This window comes from Chinchilla lanigera, unplaced genomic scaffold, assembly GCF_000276665.1.
Source record: "Chinchilla lanigera isolate Chin_1 unplaced genomic scaffold, ChiLan1.0 scaffold00028, whole genome shotgun sequence".
Lineage (NCBI taxonomy): Eukaryota > Metazoa > Chordata > Mammalia > Rodentia > Chinchillidae > Chinchilla > Chinchilla lanigera.
Genome location: NW_004955429.1, coordinates 22,595,642 through 22,618,001, shown reverse-complemented (window position 1 = coordinate 22,618,001; position 22,360 = coordinate 22,595,642). Strand labels below are relative to the sequence as shown.

The window sequence follows — 22,360 nt, the reverse complement described above, 5'->3', positions numbered from 1 at the left end:
TTGTTTTGGTTTAAGACAGACTCTTAAGTTGTGCAGGCTGGCCTTGAACTCACTGTGCAGCGGAAGCTAGCCTTGAACTCACGGCAGTCCTCCTGCCTCAGCCCCCTGAGTGCTGAGATTACAGGCATGGGTGTCACCACCCCCAGCTTCTTTTGATTGTTAAGCACTCGTTAGTCCTACCCAGACATTGATGGTCCTCCTTGCCTAATTTTCCTTGCCCACCCACGCAGACTCGTCACTTCAGCTCCCATTTCTGTCCTTCAGCGTTCATAAGGATTCAAGTGAGCAAGCCCCTCAGGGTCTGTGTGGAGTTTCGCTGTGGTTACAGAACACTAGAGAACTCAGACAGTGAATACTTCCCGCGGGTCAGGTGGCTTCCTGCCCCATCTGGTGTGCAGGCCAGGACCCTGAACATGCAGGAAATTGTTTATATATTGCTGGGAGGCCATCTTGTTCCTCAAACACATAAAGCAGCAGTTTGATGTCTAAAATGAGCGTAAACACAGAAACAAGCTGCTGAGGGGCTGGGGATTTAGCTCAGCGGCAAAGTGCCTGCCTGGCAAGCGCAATGTCGTGAGTTCCGTTCCCGGTACCGGAGAAAAACCAAAAAAAATAAAATAAAATAAAATAAAATAAAATAAAAAAAGAAACAAGCTGCTGAGATAATGAGATATTTCCCCTTTATTATTTTTTTTTTAAATAATGGTAAGGATTATGAGCAGATCCTCAGTTGACGAGATAAGAGTAACATATGACAACAGAAAATGAATGAAAACTGTCTGCAAATAGGCTGTTAACCGTCACAGATAAAACTCTTGATTCAGTTTTCTATCTGGGTGAAGCCTGAAGTTTTTAATTTTTTAATAAAGCCATATAACAAATATAACTTTGTATTTATAGGAGTCGTAAGAGTCCAGTGTGCTAAGTTTATGACATTCAACTTTCCGGTTAAGCTTTAGGTTAGTGAAAATTTAGGCTTTTAAATGATTGCTTTGCCCTGCTGGTCTTCTGATGAACCACTTTGTTCTATGCAAGAGTGCAGTGATCTTATGTGAGAAGTTGTATTCCTCAGCAAAAGGTACCCAAATAAATTTAACTAGGGTCATAGTGTTTAATTTAATGGTATTATGATAATAACTACCATAATTAGTTTCAGATTTGCCTTCCTTCCCAGAGGACATGATTTTTTTTTTTAATTTGTGATGCCTACTTAAGGCGTGAGACTGACGGCAAAATTAATGTCATGACCTTTATCACTGGCTTATGGTTTTTCCATGTTGCCCCCTGAAGATCTTAGGGAGTAGTGTACCTCTAAAATAAACCACTTAGTATGGACTAGTTAAAAATTGGGTTAATTGGGTTTGCCTGATCCTCAGCTACTAGCACCTCAGTTAAGACATTTCACTTTATTTTTTTGTTTTTCTCCAGTACCGGGAATCAAACTCACGACCTTGCGCTTGCCAGGCAGGCACTGTGCCGCTGAGCTAAATCCCCAGCCCCCAAGACACTTCACTTTAGACAAAGATGATCATTGTACATCAAATTATCTGAAAACTATGCCTGTGTGTTCTGTAATACCTTTAAAAGAAAAAATTTAAAGCCTACTTTTTTTCAAATAGGAAGAGTTCTTTAAAATTTGGTTTGTATTTTTTAAAATTAGGAAGTCACTGTGTCTTGTCACATTCGTGGAGGGATGTGTGAGAGCCTTCCCCTAGTGGGTGGTGTCCCAGGAGCAGAACCCACCTCCTGGTGGTGCTGGGCAGCAGCACTGTCTTCTGACAACTAGTCCTTTCTTGCCTTTTGTGGTTTCTCAGTGAAGCTTCCCATAAACAATCACTGTTCTAAACCTTGATACGTGAACCCTGTTTTTCATTTTGTTTGTATATCTCAACAAAAATGCTGTGTTTACATATTCAACTAAAGTTGAGAAAAATACACAGGTGTATTAGAATTTTTAAACTTTCAAAAGCTTGTTGAAAGTATCTGTAGCAGTTTTTGCAACTAGTGTTTTTGAGCCACTTTCATATGTTCTTGGATAAGTCAGTATAATTCCTTTTCATAACAGTTTATCAGTATTCCTAAAAATCTTAAATTGACACAGAAATTTCTTACTATGACTTTATTCTACAGATAGATTTGCACATTAGCAAAGGTGTGTGTGTAAGATGCGCACTTTAGCTTTCTAAGAGCAAAATCCCAAAAACTATCTAATTGTCAATTAATAGGTTAGTAAAGCATGGTTAATGAATACTACCCAGCCTTTAAAAAAAAGATGAAGAGATTTTCTGGTAAGTGTCGGTACGAGGAGATCTCGAAGTAGAAGCGTTGTGCACAGTGCTGCCTTCGGGTGGAGGGAGGAGACCACGGAGCACGCGCCTATGTATGAGCTTTGGCACACACACAGACTCCTTCTGAGAGGGTGCTCACAAAGGTGTGGTTGCCTCTGAGGAGGAGAATTAGGAGAAAAGGAGGCAAACATAATTTTTGTTATATTCTTTTTTTATTGTTGGAATTTCAATTTTGCTTTATGTTTATATTTTTTAACTAAAAAGTCTGTTTAAAAATAGCTTTTGAAGACAGTAGTAATGCAAGAAAAGGCTTACTGTGTACTTCTTTTTTCTTACTCTTGGTGTGGTGCTGGGGATTGAGGCCAGGCCCTTACGCTTACAGACCACATCCACTACAGTCCCAGTCCCATAAATATTTTTTGTAGTGCAGAAGAAAATAATATGTGCACTATGGGTACATATGTTACAAAACCAAAATAAACAGAAAAAAATAGGAAAAATATTAGAATACAGCAAAATACTAATAGTAGAGAGTATGAGGTGTGATCAAATACATGTGTTTAAATTTTTTAAAATTATTATAGTAAAAGACACATTGCCATTCATCCTTCACAAAATACTGCCCCATGGCTTCAAACACATCCCATCGTTCTTGCCACTTTGTGAAGTGGTTTTGGAAGTGCTTTTTCTGTGAGTACCTTCGTAAGGTGTGGTTTATAAATATGATGAATGCTGCTGCTCTAGGCTATCCAACAGAAAGACAGACTCATAAAATCATTATGGTATGTCCTCTTCCACCTTATTCATTGGGTCTGGCACTGTGTGACTTCTGGCTCTTGCCCGAAGTCAGAATGACCACTATGAAAGGCAAACGTTTTGAATCAGTGCAGAATACCAAGCTAGCCAGGACAGTGCAGCTAAAGACATTATGAAAGAAGACTTCCAGAACTGCTTCAGAAAGTGGTGGGAAAGATGGGATAAGAGTGTGTGAAGTGTGGGGCAGTGTGGGGAACATGATGAGAATATGATGGCAGTGTGTCTTGTACTGTAACAGTTTTTTAAGCATTCACCGTATTTTATAATCATATCTTATATTTGAATTGTACATTTTTTCTTTGTTGCAAATTCAGTAACAAGGTAATTTTTATTGTATTTATTTAAAATGTTATCTAAATATTGCCACAGTTGCATAAGTATTCACTTTTCAAAATTTTTTATATTATCATAATGTACAGTAATAGAAGTTTTTTTGATAAATGAGAGAATTCCAGAGTATTTCTTTCTAATCTGACAATATTTTGTCCTCTGTTCTATTTTCACTGCTTTTTTATGTTGTCAATAGTCATTTTATGGTAAACTATGTTTTAGATAAAAGCTTTTAGGGGCAAAGAATTTTAAAAGGTTAGGTGATGTTGAAAGGTAAATCTGTAATTAGAGTGCTCCAGAGACAAGATGAAAGTTTGAATTATTTTAAGACAGAAAGAAAAATCACGAGATTCATTTGTTAAACAGCAGCACACATAGCCACAAGAACATGAGAAAAAATATAAAAGCACACGTGAACTTAGCAGGAGATGGAATAAAGAGGTAGGTTTTTTAATTAAACAGTCACTGTAAAGTTAATTGATGGGCTTTTACTTTAATGCAGAAACTGTAGAGAGAGGCTGGGGATTTAGCTCAGCAGCACAGCACCTGCCTGGCAAGCACAAGGTCGTGAGTTCGATTCCTGGTGCCAGAAAAAAATAAAATGAAAAAAGAAAACAAAAAAAAAAAGAAACTGTAGAGAAGGAAAAGCTAGAGGTGGCAGTAGAGCTAAGAGAGAAATGGGCTGCACTAGCAATGATGTGAGTCAGAGTAGAAGTAGAGATTGTAGAAAGCACACCCGTTGTTCTCTGGGGACCCAACCAAAATGGGCGTAGTACTTGGCAGCAGGTAAGACTTAAGAGCAAAAAGAAATGTGAGGAATTCAAAATGATCTCAAAATTGTATCGGTTTTTTGTGATGTTGCTTGGAGACGACTTTGTCATTGAATGTAGATAAAAGTAAAAATAGTGGAAGTGTGATTATTTCTAAAGTAATGATTGGGAGACTGAGGCAGGAGGATCATTGCAAGTTCGAGGCCAGCCTGGGCTACACAGTGAATTCAGGGCCAGCCTGGACAACGTAGTAAGACCCTGTCTCAAAAACAAACGAACAAAAAACCAAAGAAATGAATTAAACATACACTGAAACATTGCCAGCTTGACTGTTGGAAGGGAATAAAATAATGAACAGTTCCACTATACTGGTAACATGGAAAGGTAAATGATAGTATTTTATAGTACTTATTCTGCTGCGGAGTGGCATTTATTACCAAATAATGCAGTTCATTTTATAAATGCTTCTGTCGTCATCAGGATGGTGACTTCTCCCCACACTGACTGACCTCTTCATTCTGTCAGAATTAGAAGGCGGGCTGGGAATTCCAAGATGGTGTTCTGTTTGATGTAGAAAGAGGCAAACGTTTTCCTTACATCTGTATCTGAAACACCTGACAGACAGAAGGGGGGTTGTGTGTTAGACTTGCTGAGAACAGGGGTCTTTTTAGACTGAGAAAAGTGTGCTGAGGCCTGTAACAGGAAAGCAGTGTTGCCAGTGTATTGCATGAAGTTGTTAAAAATTTGTCATTTTTCTAAGACTTTTATGTCTGTGTGTGACAAAGCTAGAAACAATGCTCACATAGCTGAGAAGCCCTTAAACTTGGTATTAGAGAAATTAAGTTAGAGATTGGGACTATTTTTATATTTGTATGAAATAATTTAAAAATCATTTTTGGGGTAGTGCAGCCCCTCTAAAACACAACCAGGCAATCTGTACAAATCAAAAGCAATTTATACTTAGACAATTATCTGTTACTTTGTTATAGAAAAGAGTATTAATGCCAAAATTAATAACATGGTATATTGCTTAAAATTTTAAAAATCAAAGATTGAACTCAGTTGAAACACTGGAAGATAAAGTTGAGGAATTTTTCCAGTAAGAACAAAAAAGGAAATATGTAAGAAGAGAAAAAAATAAAATATAAAATAAAGCATAGCTTTCCAAAGAGGATTAAGAGCTTACCAGGAGTTCAAGGACAGAGAAACCTGAGAAAAATAAAAAAGAAAATCCCAGAAAAACAATTAAAGAACCAGAAAATGAAATACACAAGTTTCCAGATTGTTAGGCTCAAACACGGGAAATGGATGAAAATAGACTGAGGCACTTCATTATGAAATTTGTAAACATTGTTTCTGTAGAGAAAAAGTAAAGACAAATTTTATACAAAAGACCACAAATAATAGTCACTTTGGATTTCTTGGCATCAATGTTGGAAACCAGAATACGGTAAAGCAATGCCTTGAAATTTCACCTGGAATTCTGTGCTTTCAGCTGGGGTTATAATTCAGTGGTAGAGTACTGGCCCCGCATGTGTGCAGCCCTGAGTTCTGTCCCCCGGACTGCAGAACAGAAGCAGAAGCGTTAACGTAGACAGTAAATCATCATCTTCCTCAGTGGGACATCCCTAGACAGTGCCTGAAATTGAACAGGGTGGGAGTATAAGTGTTGGCTAAATCAGCTCACAGAGTTGAAGGTGCTTGTCTCTGAGGAAGAGGACATGATGGTTGCATTTTTAAAAGAAAGTATATAGAAATATTTAGCGTAAGTTTAATTTAAATTTGTAATTGTAAAGAAAAGGGAAAGATTATTCTAACTGCACAGAGAGAGTAGATTGCAAAGATGTAAAACTGGAAGCAAAAGACAGTTTAGGAGAGCCCTGTAACGCAGGCACGAAGCCATGAGGACCTGACCTAAAGCAGCAGTGGGAAATTAGCGAAATAGTACTGCTTCTAAGATTTAGAACAGAAATTGTCAGGAGTCTGAAACTAACTTCCCTGAGTGACTGTGTGAAGCATTTTACTGTGTCAGTGGTTGACATTAAGAAATAGCAGGTTGGGCGTGGTGGCGGACACCGTAACCCCAGCACTCAGGGGACTGAGGCAGAAGGATTGCTGTGAGTTCAAGGCCAGCCTGGGCTACAAAATGCGTTCATGGCCAGCCTGAGCTGCATAGTAAAATCTTGTCTCAAAAAGACACACGCACAAAAAAAGACAAAGAAGAGGGAAGGGGGGGAGAATGAGGAGAAAAACCGGGATTTAAATTGCTTTTTATTGAATTCATTAGCAATATGCAGCTATTTAGAGTTGGAAGAAAGTTGTTGAATATTAATCCATTATATTAATGCAAATCTTAGTAGAAACATTAAATATTTACTAATGGGATCAATATTCTATAGATTTAAGTTTTGCCTTCTAATCCTTTAGTAGCAGTTTGAGAATTTTTTATTTGTTTTTTAAATAGGACAGGTTGAGATAGGATCAAGCATTTATTGTAAATGAGCAAATTGCTTAGAAGTACTTTTATAAAAATCAATGACATATAGCACAATCACTTTTGGAAGGACAGGCAATTGCTTATAAAGTTAAATCCACCCAGCAATTCCACTACTAGGTTTTTACCAAGAGATGTGAAAACACCTAGCTGGACAAAAACTGGGCAAAATATTTATATTAGACTTACTCATGATAATCAAAAACTGGTGACAACTCAGATGCCCCTCAGGAAGTGAACTGATAAACAAATTGTAGTATAATGCTGTGATGGAACGGCTACTACCAAGCCAGGCTCATTCTGCAGAAGAGCCGCAGCGCAGAGTGTAGTGTCTGTGAAGCTGTCCTGTGTGGGTCCACTGACTGGTTCTAGCCTCAAACCTAAAATCCTGTGAGACTATCACCCTGTTTTGCTTTAAAATCAAGTGATGCAAGATCACAGTAGAATCAGACCTGGAAGAAAGCTCCTCGGAGGAACAGCTGCTTAATCAGGGTCAGGTAATAGCATTATTTTAGTGTATCATGTGTATATATGACATGTGTATGACATAGTGTATATATGACATGTTTATCCTCTTGATACTCCGTTCCTGGAAATAATCATCTAGCTTGACACCTGCATTGCATGTCTGTGGTTAGAGCCCACATACATACACAAGAACACGCACTGAGCACACAAACATACAGCATGGACTAAAGTTAATAAGCCTGTTGGTGCATGGCACAAATGACTCTCTTTTATTCTCGGAGGTTCTTTATATATATTTTTCCAGAACCTTGGCAAGGCAACATAAAGACAAGGCAGTGTCCGCCTTAGGCTTCCTCCACAGGGAGTATGTGGCCAATTTCCCTTTCCAGCACCTTTCTGCTGTCACTTTCTCTTGCATAGGTGAGGTCACCACTTCATCTAATTTTCATTTTAATCAACTGTTTACATATGATATGTTAACTAAAAGCTAGTATGATTTATAAAGTTCATTATATTAGATCTTGCTGTAATTGTTGACATTCCCTATTTGCACTCTTTGGTTTTTAGTTCTTCCTGATAGATTTTTCTACTTACGCAAGAAAAGTCATGTTGTAATTTTCACATATTCTTAAATACTTCGAAGGATACAGTGGCTGTTGGTGCAACACCTTTGTGTCTTCAGTAAAAATGTACATTTACTCTCCTTGTGTGAAGTTTGAAAAATACTGTTTGATTTTATGTGACTGAGACATCTTCTGGCATATTTATATAGTGAACTATTTACCCAGTCCAATCAGAAGATGCACCATCTTGATCAGTCAACTTTTTTCTATAATAAGTGTTAGATATATGTGTCACACGGTATATTCATCTTTCATAATTACAACAGAATTGAATACAGCAGAGTTCTACATGGCGGCAAAAGATAACATGACTCTGAGTTTTCTACTACAGATGCCAAGATTATTAGTAGTATGGTTAAAATTATTTTGATGACTTTTAAGAGCCAAAGGAGTCTTGAGCAGAAACAGTAAAGTTGGAGGCTCTGTACTATGTGACATCAAAATATACTGCACAACTACAGTAATCAAAACAGCATTGTATGGGCATAATGCATACACCAGTGGAAGAGGAAGGAATGCTGAGAAGAAACTGTATCTGCGGGCAGCTGATTCCCAACAAAGCTGCTGAAAATGCACATTAGAAGAAGGATTTTTTTTTTAAGTAGTGCTGGGAAAGTTGGGTAACCACGTGCAAAAAATAAGATAAAATTAGACCTCTCTCATGCTCTCTCACCAGTTACAAAAATGGATTAAAGACTTAATTGTAAGACATGAAACAGTGAAAGTAGTAAGACAGGAAAGTGCTTCAGGGTATTAGAATGGGCAGGGATTTGTCTTGGAAAAGACCCCAAAGGTACAGGAAGCAGAACTGAAAATAGACAAATTGGCTTACACCAAACTGAGGAGCTTCTGCACAGCAAAGGGTCAAATCATCAGAGTAAAGACGTGGCCCACAGAATGGGAGAGACTATTTTCAAGCTATTCATTCATCTGACAAGGCAGTAATATCCAGAATATAGTAGGAACTGAACTCAGTGGCTAATACATAGCCTGATTTAAAAAATGAGCAAGAAATCAATTGCACATTTCCCCCATGAAAACATACAAACAGCCAATAAACACATGAAAAAGAAAACACCAAATATCAAGGAAATGCAGATCAGAACCGCAGTTAGGTATTACCTCACTTCAGTGAGGTTTATTGTTAAAAAGACAGAGATGGGAGTGAGTGTCAGCAAAGGTGTGGGGGAAAGGGAACGCTGCCAACTGCTGACGGGAGTGTAACTGCACGCAGCCACTGTGGAGAACAGCATGGGGGGTTAAAAATAACCAGGGATGTAGCTCAGGGGCACAGCTCCTGCCTAGCAAGCACAAGGTCCAGAGTTCGATTCCTGGTATCAAAAAAAAAAAAAAAATTAAAAATAGAACTATCATATGATTTAGCAGTCCCACTCCTGGGTATCTGTCCAAATCAGATGGAATCAGTATGTTGAGGAGACATGTGAACTGCCATGTTATTGCAGCCCTAGTCACAGTAGTCAAGAAATGGAATCAACCTCAGTGTCATCACCTGATACACAGATAAAGAAATTGTGCACATATATACATGAGTGTAATTCAGACAAAAGAATAGAGTCCTGCTATCTGACAGCATGGATGGGACGGGAGAGCCTTACAAAGAAGGGCAAATACTGAATGGGCTCACTTATATATGGAATAAAAAAAAATTGATTTCTAGAAAGTGAGAGTGGAACGGTAGTTACTGGAGGCAGGGAGCAGAGGAGAAGGGTGGATGGAGGAAGACTGATCACTAGGTACTGAGTAACAGGAGTACAGAGCTAGTGTTGTGCTGTAGGGTAGGGTGACTGGATGAGGATTGTGTGCCCTATATCTCAGAAAGGCTGAGGAAAGAATAGAAATGCTTTCACCATAAAGAACTGGTGGATAATCAAGATATTTTAACCTGATATAAACATTACTCAACATATATATCAAAACACCGCATGATACCCCACCTATAGGTATAAATTTTGTTATTATGTAGCAAAAATTAGTTTGATGACACTTTTTCTCATACAGTAGTTGAAAACAATTAAAAACTATTTTTTACTGATTGCAGAGGTAGTAATTGTTCAATGGCAAAGCTTTGTAATATGTCCAAAAGCATGAAAAATTAAATAACAATGTAATACCCCCATTCAGAAATGGTCACTTTTAATATTTGGTAATTTTTCTCGTGAAAATACAAAAACAACCATACCTCTATAACCAACCCCTTCATACAAAAACAAACACTTTTTGTATTTTTAAATTTTTAAGAAATAATTTTTAAACTAGCTGCATTGTAACAATGTACTCTAATCTACTTAGAAATTTTACCCTTTTTAAAAAATAGTACTCCAGAAGTTCTTTTCAACGTAACCAGGATGAGGAAAGTATATAGCTTTAACACATCGCCATGGTGGTTTTCAGAGATAAGTCCTGTATGTGGAAGGAAGGTTTGGACCAAGAAGGCTGCAGAACTTCAGGCTCGGGATGCATGAGAGCAAACCATCTCTCCCAACTGGAAGAGTTTGTACAGAATATACCACACAGCCTAAATGGGTGTGGTCTGCCTCAGACTTTCCCAACAATTTGTATTTTAAAGAAAAAATTTTTGTCAATTTGTAGGCAAAGGTAATTTTTAGAAATTTACATTTGATATTTAGTACAATTTAATATCCCTTCCAGTGATTACTAATTTAATGCCATCTTGTTTAAATTTTTCAGTTTTTACTAATTTTTATGGTGGAATGTTTTCCCACCAATATTAATTTATTCTGTATTAGATATAGGTGCAAAAGCATGTCTAGTATATCCTTTCCAGAGTATTGTAGCACCTCAAACACCATTTGTTAAATGAAAAAATTGATGTCTATTTTGTTTTCAGTTTTTACCATTTACCTTTTAAATTTTTAGCAACTATTAACATGTAACTAGTACACAATAAACTGCGTATATTTAAAGTAAAATGTGATAAATCTTGGAGTATGTGTACACTTTTGAAATCTTAGCCACAATCAGAATCATGAATATCTGTCACCCCAGTGGATGGACACAGGTTCTTCATGCCCACTTGGCTTTTCCCTCCAAACTCCCTGTCTTCTCTGTACCCTAGAAAATATCAGTCGGTTTTCTGTTCTTCTAATTTTCACTTTCTAAAATTTTATATAGGTAAAATCACATGGTATGTACTCTTGGGGCAGTGGTCTCACAATATTTTTTGCAGACTCATTCCAGTTGTAATGTGAAGTAATGGTGTTTTCATTTACATTTCTGAGCAGCATTCCATTGTATGTTTTATAGCCTTCCTTTGAATATGTGGGTTGTTTCTGGTTTGGGGCTACTGCAAATCAGTCTTCTGTGAGCATTCTTTGTACCAGTCTTTGTATGGATGTATTCTTTCTTTTTCCTTGAGTTGCAAGTAAGGGATCTGCTGGACCCTGTGGTAGGATATCTTTAGCTTTTAGAACAATCCCATACTGGTTTTCAAAGTAATTGCTGTTTTGCATTATCCCAAAAACATATAAAACTTCTGTTTCTTCTACTTGCTTGTCAGCACTGTAATCAATTTTTTTGTTTACTTTCAACCATTCTGATAGATATGTGGTGTTATCTCATTGTGTTAATTTCCATTTCCTTAGTAACTAATGACAATGAGTATCTTTCATGTCTACATTTGCAAGCTGTGTATATATCTATTTTGTGTGAGTGTGTGAAGTATATGGTCAGATCTTATAAATTTGGTTGTTTTCTTATTGTGGAATTATGAGGATTTTTGAAATTTTGGACACAATTTCTTTATCATCTTTATTATTTATAAATATTTTCCTCTGTTCTGTGACCTGCCTTTTCATTCTCTTAGCTATGTCTTTTTAAGAGCAGAAGTTACTAATTTTGATGAAGTATAATTTATTTATTTGTTATTTTTTAGATTATGCTTCAGATGCCATGTTTAAGCTAGCCTTGCCTAACCAAAGACCATAGTGCTTCTTTCAGTTTTATAGTTTTAGGTTCTACATGTAGGTGTATGTTACATTTTCAATTTTGTAAAAAAATTTTTTTGTTGCTGTTCTAATTTTTATGCATAGGATATTTAGTACTTCCATCATTTATTAATGTGACTATTGCTGACCCACTGATTTCCCTCTGGAATTTCATGAAGAATCAGTTGGCCATATATCTGTGGTTTTATTTCTCCTGTTCTGTTGCATAGATCTCTTTGTCTCTTTGCATTGTGCTGCCTTGAAAGGTTTAGCTAAGTCTTGAAACTAAGTTAATCTTTCCACTTTTTCCTTCTTCTTAAAAATAGTTCTGGCTGTTCAAATTAGGTCCTTCTCATTTTCATGTGAATTTTAGAGTAAGTTGGTTAATTTCTACAAAATTCTACTAGGATTTTGATTGCAGTTTGATTCTGTAGATCTGTTTGAGGAGAGTGTCTTAACAACATCAGTCTTTTTTTTTCACCCCCTCCGGAACTGGTAATCGAACTCATGACCTTGCGCTTGCTAGGCAGGAGCTGTGCTGCTGAGCTAAATCCCCAGTCCCCAACAACATCAGTCTTAACAACATTAGTCTACAGAATTATACTGGGATTCTACTGTAGATTCTGTTTGAAGAGAATGTCTTAGCAACATTAGTCTTAACAATATTAGTCTTCTGATCTGTGACTATGATATCTATATTTATTTAGATTTTTAAATTTTCTTCTACGGGTATTTTGAAGTTTTCAGTGTATGGCTTTTTTTTTGCCGGGTTTATTGAAGATTGTTTAATTTTTATGCTGCTGAAAATGGTATTTTGAGTTTTTGATTTATTATCTCAATTTGTCATTGTTGGTATACAGAAATATCATTTATGTATTGATTTTTTATGTTCTGTAGTCTTAATAACTTGGTTATTAGTTTGAGGAGCTTTTTTTCTGTAGCTTCCACTGAACTTTCTACATAGGCAATCATATTAAAATAGCACATAGAGTAGTATGTCTTAATACCCAATCCAGATACATTTTGTGGATTTTTACTTTATTGCACTGTAACTTCTAATCCAAGATTGCAGGGTATGGTGAGGATAGGTATACTTTCCTTTTTTGTGAACCTACAGGGAAAACATTCAGTCTTATGGAGTGTGATGTTAGTGTTACATTTCTCATAGAGCTCTTCACTAGACTGAAGTTCCCTTCCGTTCTTAACTTTCTAAGTTTTTATCAGGAATGGATTTGGATTTTTTTCAAATGCAATTTCTTCATCTTTTCAGGTGATCCTGTAGTTTTTTAGTTTAATACAGTGGATTGCAGTGATTTTGAGTGTTAAAACAAATATGTAGTCCTGGGATAACCCTACTTGTTATGATGTGTTATATTGTTGGGTTTTATTTGGTAGAATTTTGTTTATATCTTTTACATATATGCTTATAGGGGATATGATCTGTCAGTTTCTCTTCTCACAGTGGATCTGTCTGGTTATGGTATCTAGGTAGTGCTGACTTCTTACATACTAAAGATTCCATCCTTTATAATTTCCTGGAAGAATTTGTATATGAGCAGTATTTTTCTTTCTTAAATATTTAGTAGAAATCACCAGAGAAGCTCCTTGGGCCTATTCCTTTCCTTGTGGGGCAACTAGAGAAAAGATTTCTTTCATTCTTTCTTTTTTTAGTTCCTCAGCACTTTACATATGTTGTTTACTGTTTTCTCATTTGCATTGTCTCTAATAAGAAATCTGCTGTCATCTTAACCAGTGTTTCTTCCTCTGTATGTGTTATATCTTTTATTTTGCTGCCTTTACTGTTTTATCTTTTTCTACTAGTGTTGAGCAACTTGGTCATGATATCTTCCTATATTTTTATCTTTCTTATGTATCACTTTTTTTGAGATTTTGGATCTATGCATTTATAGCATTATCAAATTCAGAAAATTTTGCCATTATTTCTAAAAATGTGTTTTTGGTCTCTTTCCTCTTCAATTATTGATATATTTGGCTTCTTGAAGTTGTCCTACAACTCACTGAAGCTTTCTTCGTAAAAGAAAAAAGAAAAAAACTCTTCTTTTTGAGTTTGATTCTTTCTTTCGTTCATTATGCACTTTACTTTTTGGGAGATGATCTGTTTGGTATCTCTGTAAGTATTCTTTGTTCTGGTATGCAGTTAAAATACTTAAATGATCCATTCATATTCTGCTTTACAAATTGTTCACTAAAGAACTAGTCTAGGGCTAATTATTCTTCCGTCCTAGGAAGGCAAGGCCTTCTATGTATGTTCTACCCAGGCTTGTGAATTGAGTCTTTTCCATCTGGATAGTGGAGCAGGCAAGATTGCTGTCCTTTCTTGAGCGCTGGTCACTCTGGCTCCTTCCTTGGCCATAGGGAGTTCCCTCACTTGGCTGTGCTGGGCATTATTAGGAAGGAGAACACAAGTGAGGCCCTTTCTCCTTGCAGCTGTTTCCTTCAGTATTCGAGAGTCACCGCTAGGGTGTTTCTGTCCTCCTTCTCCCTGGTGACAGGGTTCATTTCAGTTGTTTCCTGTCTCTCAGGAATCAGTTTTTCAGGAATCGTGACCCGTGTTTTGAAAATATCATTTTATGTGTTTTGTCTTTACTTTAGCTGGTATAAGCAGAAGGGCAAATCTAGTCTTTATTACTCTATCTTGGCTAGCAGAAGTCATGCCTTTAAATTTTGCCCAGTTTTCTAGTTTAAAAATATTTAAAATTCTAGGTGGAAGAATTCATCAGTCTTTAATGTTTTCTGTTGTTGAAATCTTGTTTACAAACAGTTCTGTGTTTGAAAGCTTACAAAAATATTTACTTATGTTTTCCAAAGATTTTACTTGTTGTTATGGTTTGTGTCTGGATGTCCTCCCGAAGCCTCATGCAGTCATGTGGGGCAGGGCAGGCTTTTTGGAGGCAGCTGAATCTAGAGTTTGTGATTGATTCATTGTCTAGTGCTGGGATTGGGGCTTTGAATGTTATACCTGCCTTTGGGCCGGTAGCCTCCATACAATTTAAGGGCAGAAAAGAGGCCCCAATTTTTGCTCTTGTGGCATTTGCCTTCTTCTGCCACCATGAATTGTTGCACTTTACCATGTGCCACTCTGCCTTGGAGCCAGCAGATTATGGACTGAAACCTCCATAAACTGTGAGCTAAATAAACCTTTCCTTCCTTTACTTTGGGCGTCTTGTATTTTGTCTCAGCAACGAGAGAAAAGTAACTAAGACACTTGCATTATTTTTATATTGAGATGCAGTCAGCCCTTTGTATTCAACAAGTTCTACATTCTTAAACCCAACCAACTATGGATTAAAAACAATTTTTTTAAAATTTGCAACTGTACTGAACATATACAGTTTTCTTGTCATTATTCCCTAAGCAATGCAGTGTAACAGCTATTTACATAGAACTTACACTGTCTTAGGTATTATAAATACTCTAGAGATGATTTAAAGTTTACAGGAGGATGTGCATAAGTTCTGTGGAAATATGACACCATTTTCTGCAAGACACTTGTGCGTCCTTGAATTTTGGTTCTCCAGGAAAGCCCTAGAACCAATCCGCAGTGACACAGGAATGATTGTATTTTACTTACATGGAACCTACATTATAGACAAATTGCAAAGTAGTTAAAGTGGGAGGAAAACACTTTTAATTGCATCACCAAACACAGTGTAAATATACATTGTAACATATTTCTCCCGTGTATTTTTCTGTGCCTCTGTTTTCTATGTAGTTGTAATGTCGGGGTGCAGCATTTAGTATGTTTGTCCAGTGTGTGCATCATCAGCATTCCGTTTGTTACTCTGTTGTCTTCACAGTCCTGTTGTAATGATTGAATTATATTTCACCACATGAATATATGGCAATTATAGTGCTTTCGCCTGTGTTATTAAGCATTTTAGTTACTTCTTCTCAAACAGGATAGATGAACCATAATTACTAGGCAGGGCTTATTCATGGAATATTAACTTTGCTGGCAACTCTAACTAGGTTAGGGCCCTAATTCAGTGTGCCGTTGCATCCCTCTCCATGACCTTTACTACATTCAATGGAACTCTGACTGCAGAAAAACGAGAAGTAAAAACACTAGTTCTTACTAGCCCAGTCCATTTCTTGTTACTCTTGTACTTTAGTTATAAATAGAAAGACTTTTAAAAACAGCTTATAATTTATATTTTAGTATGTATGTAACATCTCAATTATTTTCTAATTAGTATTCATGCTTGGTTATTTTTAGGAAAGTTACTGTTCAAGTTGCTGTTTCCAAACACATCACAATGCAGAATTCTTTATCAGTACCACCAAAAGATCACGGTAAGATTAAGCCACACTGAGGAAGATGGTAATGTATATGTTATAATAAATAATTTAATGTCACTAACCTCCAACCATTAGGTAACTTACTTCCTAGAATTAAAAACAAAAATTATAATTATATATGAAAGTTTATTCATTTGATAAATTTATTAGGCGTATACAGATTCCAGAGTCACAAGGACATGTCACCATTATTAGACTGATAACTTCTTCAGAGCAAAGCTGTCTCGTTCCATGCAGAGCTCACAACCCATTAGTTGGCAGCTAGCTGGCACTAGTAGGTATCAGTGGTATTAGGAGTGTTGACTTCATTGAAGCAGAATGACTCAGGTGTTTTAGTGAATAAAATACACACACATACACAAAACATGCGTACATATGTTCGTGCACATACGGAGAAGAAGATATTTGCTTATACATTTCTTTGACCTGCTTCTTTCCATGCCCATTTTAAAAACAGATAAAAATCATTTCCCCTTTATACAATTCATCAAAAATAATGATTTTTTTGGTACCTGAAATTAAACCAGGTCCTTTCCACTGAGCTTTTATTTTTATCTGAGACAGAATCTCACTAAATTGCTCAGTTTCCTGGGCTGGGCTTGAGCATGCAATCCTCCTACCTCAGCCTCCTAGAGTGCTGGGATTACAGATGTGCACCATGACACCCAGCTGTCTTGATTTTAACAGAAGCCTCTGAAACTTTTAGAAAAACAGTTTGCACATGGAAGTAGAGTCATTTCTTAATAAAGTATAATTAAACTGTCTTCACTACAAAGGGCACACTCTAACCAGCAGGAGGAAAAAATAAATCTTTACCCTGCCCCTATCTGATCTCTTCCACAAATAAAGAATTTTAGTTGTGAGTATGAGAGAAAAACGTTATCTTTAACGATGCAAAACTGGACTTGCTAGTTCTTTGTGTTTACACACAGAGAGTCTTTACTCCCGAGAGAAAGTGCTCTGGCCTTCCTGGAGCCCCCAAAATCATACTTCTGTCTCTTGTTTAAGCCATCTGAGATTGGGACTAGACCAAGACCCCGATAGTAACAAATCATAGCAACTTTCCAGACTTGACTGGGAGGTTACATAATATAATCATTTTAGATATTTAGCCCAATCCTGGCCTCAAATAAAAACTCAGTATATTCTATTAAAAAAATGGAGGACTGAGGCTGTGACTCAGTGGTAGAGCTCTTGCCTTCCATGCAGAAGGCCCTGGGTTTGATCCCCAATACCGCACAAAAAGGGCTCTCTTAGGAAAGGATGTAGCAATTTGTGAAAGAAGGGGGTTTGCTCTAATAATCCTTAAAAGAACCAAGCGCTCTGATCTCTTGACCAGTGAAAATGCCATATAACTCTTAAAACCTGGGGTCTGCGTTTGTAATTCAGTTCTGCCACTTAATTGTACAACCTTATGTGCATCACTTGACAGTAGTTTCCTCATCTGTAAATCTGTAAAATGAAGAAGTCCCACCCTATAGGGTATGTGGAGACTAAAGATTTATATAAAACATTTAAAATATTGTTGATTGCAGAGTAGGCACTTAGAAGATGATAGTGACTGTCACTCTTACAACTAGTTGTTAATCTCTGGGCTTTCTCCCTCTGGGAGCTGAGCAATAAGCTGAGCATGAGGCTGCCTCCTGCTTGGCATGCCACACGGTCTTACAAGGCCAAGCGTGATCCAAGGGGACCAGTGGCAAGTTAGCAAGGAACAGACCTCTTGAACTGGATCTCTTACAGGCACTGGGCAGAGGGAGACTCATTATCCTTCAAACTGACTTCCCGTCTGCCAGTGGGAACAAGGGCCCCCCTAGACTCGGACGTTGCCACAGTCTGAAATGGAAGGACTGGGGGGGTGGGGGGCTGGGAGGGCACCTCAGAACCCCTAAGTCCTAAAGTCAGGGGAGAACGTCATGACTGCCTGGGTCCCAAGGCTGCAGATCTTACAAAGAAACCACTCCTTCAAAAGCACAGAAAGTTTTTCTTTGATTCATTCTTTTTTTGATTTTCCTATTTTTTATTATTTTTATCTTTCCTTTATTGGGTTTTTGCAGGGATTGGTTTTTTCTCCTTTTTTCCTTTTCTTAGTGTCTTTTCTTTTTCCCTCTAACTTTTTTTGTTGTCCTTCTTATCTGTATTTTATTTCCTGAGTTTTTTCTGTTTATCGTTTTTTTACTTGTTCTTTCCTGTGACTGTTCTCTAAAATTATTAATTTCCTTTTATTCTTCAAGGACTCCATGTTTCAGTCTTCTCTTCTCCTTCTCAGATCCCTTTGATATAGTTGTCAAAACTTAGGCCAAATACACTGCAACCTCCCATCCCAAGGAAATGGAAATGGTTGGATCCTGAGACAGAGGTAAAGGCCAATAGCCACACCTCTAGGGGCACCACTGAAAGAAGAGTAGACATTAACTAAAGAGATCTCCGGACAAAGAACAAAGTTTTCCACTACAATCAGCCAGAGTTTCAACACAAAAACACAAATAAGCTCTCTGTCTTCTATCCCAAACCAGGTGGATGCAGCACAGGCTGTGCGCCTGCAGAGCTGAGGGAGGCAGCCAGTGCTGCCACCACCACTGTCCCCAAGGTCATAGCCCCTGTGCCTGTCTAAAGTCGCTGTACTCAGGCTACCCGTGCCTCTGTGGGGCAGCACACATCTGGTCCTACCCACTCTGAGTAGAGACCCCGTCAAAATCCAAAAGATTTTGGTCAGAGGCAACAACCTGACCTCTGAGATTTTGAAGCCAGTTTCATGAGTCTATTGGACAGAATAACTAATGGTTCTCTAACTGAAATAAACCAAACAGGAGCAACCTTATGCAGTGTTATCAGCCTGGCCTTCAGTGTGATGGATTTGTGGAATATGACTGTTGTGCTTGATAAATTCTGCCAGCTTGAGGAGTCCAGAGGCTGGGCTAAGTGACTCGGCAGTTCTGCATCCTGGGGTGAAAAGGACCTGCCCTTCCTGCCCTAGGATGTTTTTTGAGCCTGTGCACGAGGAGGGCACTGAGACGGTATGGGCATGGGCGGATAGCCAGCATACAGTGTAAGGGAGGGAAACAGGCTTGCCCTCCCCCTTTTAGCTCTTGCTACTTTTGCTGTCTTCTGCCACCTTGAAGTGTTGCCCTGTGCCATGCCACCCTGCCTTGGAGCCAGCTGATTATAGACTAAAACCTCCACAAACTGTGAGCTAAAAAAACCTTTCCTTCCTTAATTTTGGGTGTTGGGTATTTTGTCTCAGCAAGGAGAGAAAAGTAACCAAGACAGTAACTGTGGTGTCCTTTGTAGCATTTTGCTTGTTTCCAGAGACTTTGCCTAATACTAAGATTAAGGGTGGTAGACTAATTAACCTGGAAGAAAACATTTCAAGGCAGTCAATTGTTGAGGCAGTGATATGGCTATTGTTGGGAGCTTTTAGCCAGATTTATGTTGAGAATGAAGAGCAAAGAGCCTAGCTGGTTGAATTAAAATGTTGTGAGTTTGGCCTGAAAGGAAGCTCCAGTAAGGCTGTGGACTGCAAAGATAGAACTGAGGAGCTCTCCATTGCTGAGAAGGAACAGGAGAATATAAAAGAAGGCCTGAGGGTATCACTAGGATCAGCGAGTCTCCACCCTTTGCATTCTCAAACCTGCAGTGGTGAAAGACTTTGCTTTGAGAAGAAAGCCGCAGAGCACCATGTTTTAGATGGCGGAAGCATAGAGAATTTGTTCCTCAGAATCAGGTTCCACGCACCCAGTGATCCAGGCACTCCACCCCTATGGCCAAGAGAGGAACACTTGGCTACTGCTCCAGGTGGCAGCAGACCTTGGCGTCATCCATGTGGTGCTGGTTTTAGGCAGATACAGAATTCAAGAGTACTGAGGTTAAGAAGACTTTCACCTAGCTTTTAGAAGGCCTGGGAGGCCAGGCAGTGTGCCCTAAGAGGGCAGTATATGCAGCTGTGAATGAGAAGCCAGAGGTTCAGTGGGGACCTCAGAAGTATGGAAAAGCCAGGAATGTAGATTGCCTAAGAAAAGCTGCAAGGAGGGAGCAAAGCAGGCCCAAGAGAGAAGCTGTGGGAGTTGTAACCACCAGAAGTGCCATTGGGTTGGAGTCACGGGAGCCCTTTGGAGCTCACAGTGTGCCACAGGTTGCTTCAGATGCTGGACATGAACTTTAGGACGTAATGTTTCCCCTGCTGGATTTTGGACTTGCTTTGGTCCCATTCCTTTGTATTCCCATTTGTAACTTTTGGAATGAAAATGCTTATTTTGTGCCACTGAATGTTGGAAGTGTCTAACTTTTCATTTGTACGGGGGCTTGTAACTAAAGAGTTTGCCTTACATCTCGGAGGACACCTCGACCTGGACTTTCCAGCAATGCTGAAACTGTTAGGACTTTGGCAACACTTGCAGATGGACTAAATGCCTTTTGCATAAAGGGCTGTGCATGAGTCTTTGGGGGATCAGGAGTGAAATGTTATGATTCTAATGTAATATAGTGTTGACAGACCTAATGCTGGTTCTTAAGGCTGTTAAACCTGTTTTGTAAAATTCAAGTTGTGAAATGATAAGAACAAAATCTTGTTTCTGGAAACTGGGTTAAAGAAGTGTGTCAGGTTGCCAAGTTGACAAGGGGTGGATTGTTATGGTTGATACACTGTGTCAGCTGGAGGAGTCTAGAGGCTTGGCTGAGTGACTCAGCATTTCTGCATCCTGAGCCTGTGCACTGATACGGTTTGGGCATGGGCTGTTAGCCAGCATACAATGTAAGAAAAGAGGCTTGCCCTCCCCCTTTTAGCTCTCGCTGCTTTTGCTGTCTTGTGCTGCCTTGAAGTGTTGCCCCTGTGCCCTGCCACCATGCCTTGGAGCCAGCTGATTATAGACTGAAACCTCCACAAACTGTGAGCTACATAAACCTTTCCTTCCTTAATTTCGGGTGTTGGGTAGTTTGTCTCAGCAATGAGAGAAAAGTAACCAAGATGATGACTGTAGTGTCCTTTGCAGCATTAGCTACAACCTGGAGGGTCTCCTTTGCCTGACTCTACTTATGAAGCACCTGTTAAAACTAGTTCAGGGCTGGGGATATAGCTCAGTGGTATGGCGCCTGCCTAGCAAGTGCAGGGTCATGAGTCTGATTCCTGGTACCTGCCCCCAAAAGAACCACCATCAAAACTAGTTCTTTGAGGAGTGACCATTGACCAGGCTCACCCTTTGGTTGGTGTTCTTAAGGCAAAAGCATTCCCTCTATTGAAACAGTGTGGGGTTGATGATGAATTGCTCTAGCTAAAGATTATTCAATGAGGACTGCCTCCTGGAAAAAGAGGTGAAGTGGTTTTCTCATGTTCTGTCAGGAAGGACCTGAAGCCCATTCAACTCAAAATTCCAGGAGAAATCAAATGTATCAGAGAGATGCATATTTTGTATGTGTGTCACCTTTGATGGTAAACTGCATTGTGGATTCTGCAAGGAGCATCCTCAACAAGCTCATATATCTGTACTTACACAGACCACATGAAAGAAGTTGACTCTGCACAGTCTTCAGGCTTTCAGTCACTGGTTTCTGACACCACCAGTGGCACTTCCACAGCACTGACCTGGCCTCCAACACCCAGGGTCAGGTAGCAGCTCTGCTTCCAGAGGAGCTTGGGAAGAACCATACCAGGCTGCTGCATGAAGAGATCCACAGGAGTAGATGAGTAGACTTAGTCAACCAAAGACCAAAGTGTGGCTCTGTTGCTCATGCCCCTTGCACAGCAGAACGTTTCTAGAGTCCTGCTAGGACCACTCTCTCCTTACATGATGGAGTTTTTATGGCCTTTGAAGCACTTTTTCCAGATTATGTTTAAAATTGAAACTGAGCCATGTGGTGAAGAATGCAGAGGTAAGGATAAAATGCCAATGACCTGTGTTGGTATTGCCTTCTCTAACCTTAGCAAGACCCTCAAGTGGAATTGTCACAAAATAAGTTCCCATTGCCTGTTGTGGTAGATTGACAACTAGTGGTCAGTTTATAACCCCCAGCTGAACTGAGTAAGTGTGGTCGTGGGTGTGGGAGGCCCACCTGAGGACTGTTGCCAGCAGCATAAGAGGCAGACCTGGAGAAGGAGATGGAGGCTTTTTGAGAACTGAGAATGGCTGTTGGGAGTGGAGAAAGGCTGTTGGAGCTGGTAGAAGCTGTAAGGAGCTGTTGGTTGTTTTGGAGGAGCTCATCATGATGGCTTTCCTGATGAACTTGGCTGTTTTCATCCTTCAAGGAGCTCAGGACCTTGTTGGCACTGAGGATGGCTTTGGTTCACTTTGGG

General features: G+C 38.9%; 1 protein-coding gene and 1 pseudogene across 10 annotated transcripts in view; both read left to right on the top strand.

Moving 5' to 3' along the window:
- The window catches only part of Znf438 (zinc finger protein 438), a 195,023-nt gene that overhangs the window by 144,235 nt on the left and 28,428 nt on the right, over window positions 1-22,360 (top strand). For 9 of the 10 annotated variants that reach the window (XM_013515467.1, XM_005387202.2, XM_005387205.2 and 6 more), the window contains one exon: window positions 15,992-16,068. In XM_013515467.1, coding sequence (XP_013370921.1) covers window positions 15,992-16,068 — 77 coding nt within the window. Of the gene's footprint in view, window positions 1-7,112; window positions 7,196-15,991; window positions 16,069-22,360 lie in introns of those variants that run through there. The other variant, XM_005387204.2, reaches the window with a different exon arrangement.
- Window positions 20,985-22,252, top strand: LOC106148820 (annotated as a pseudogene).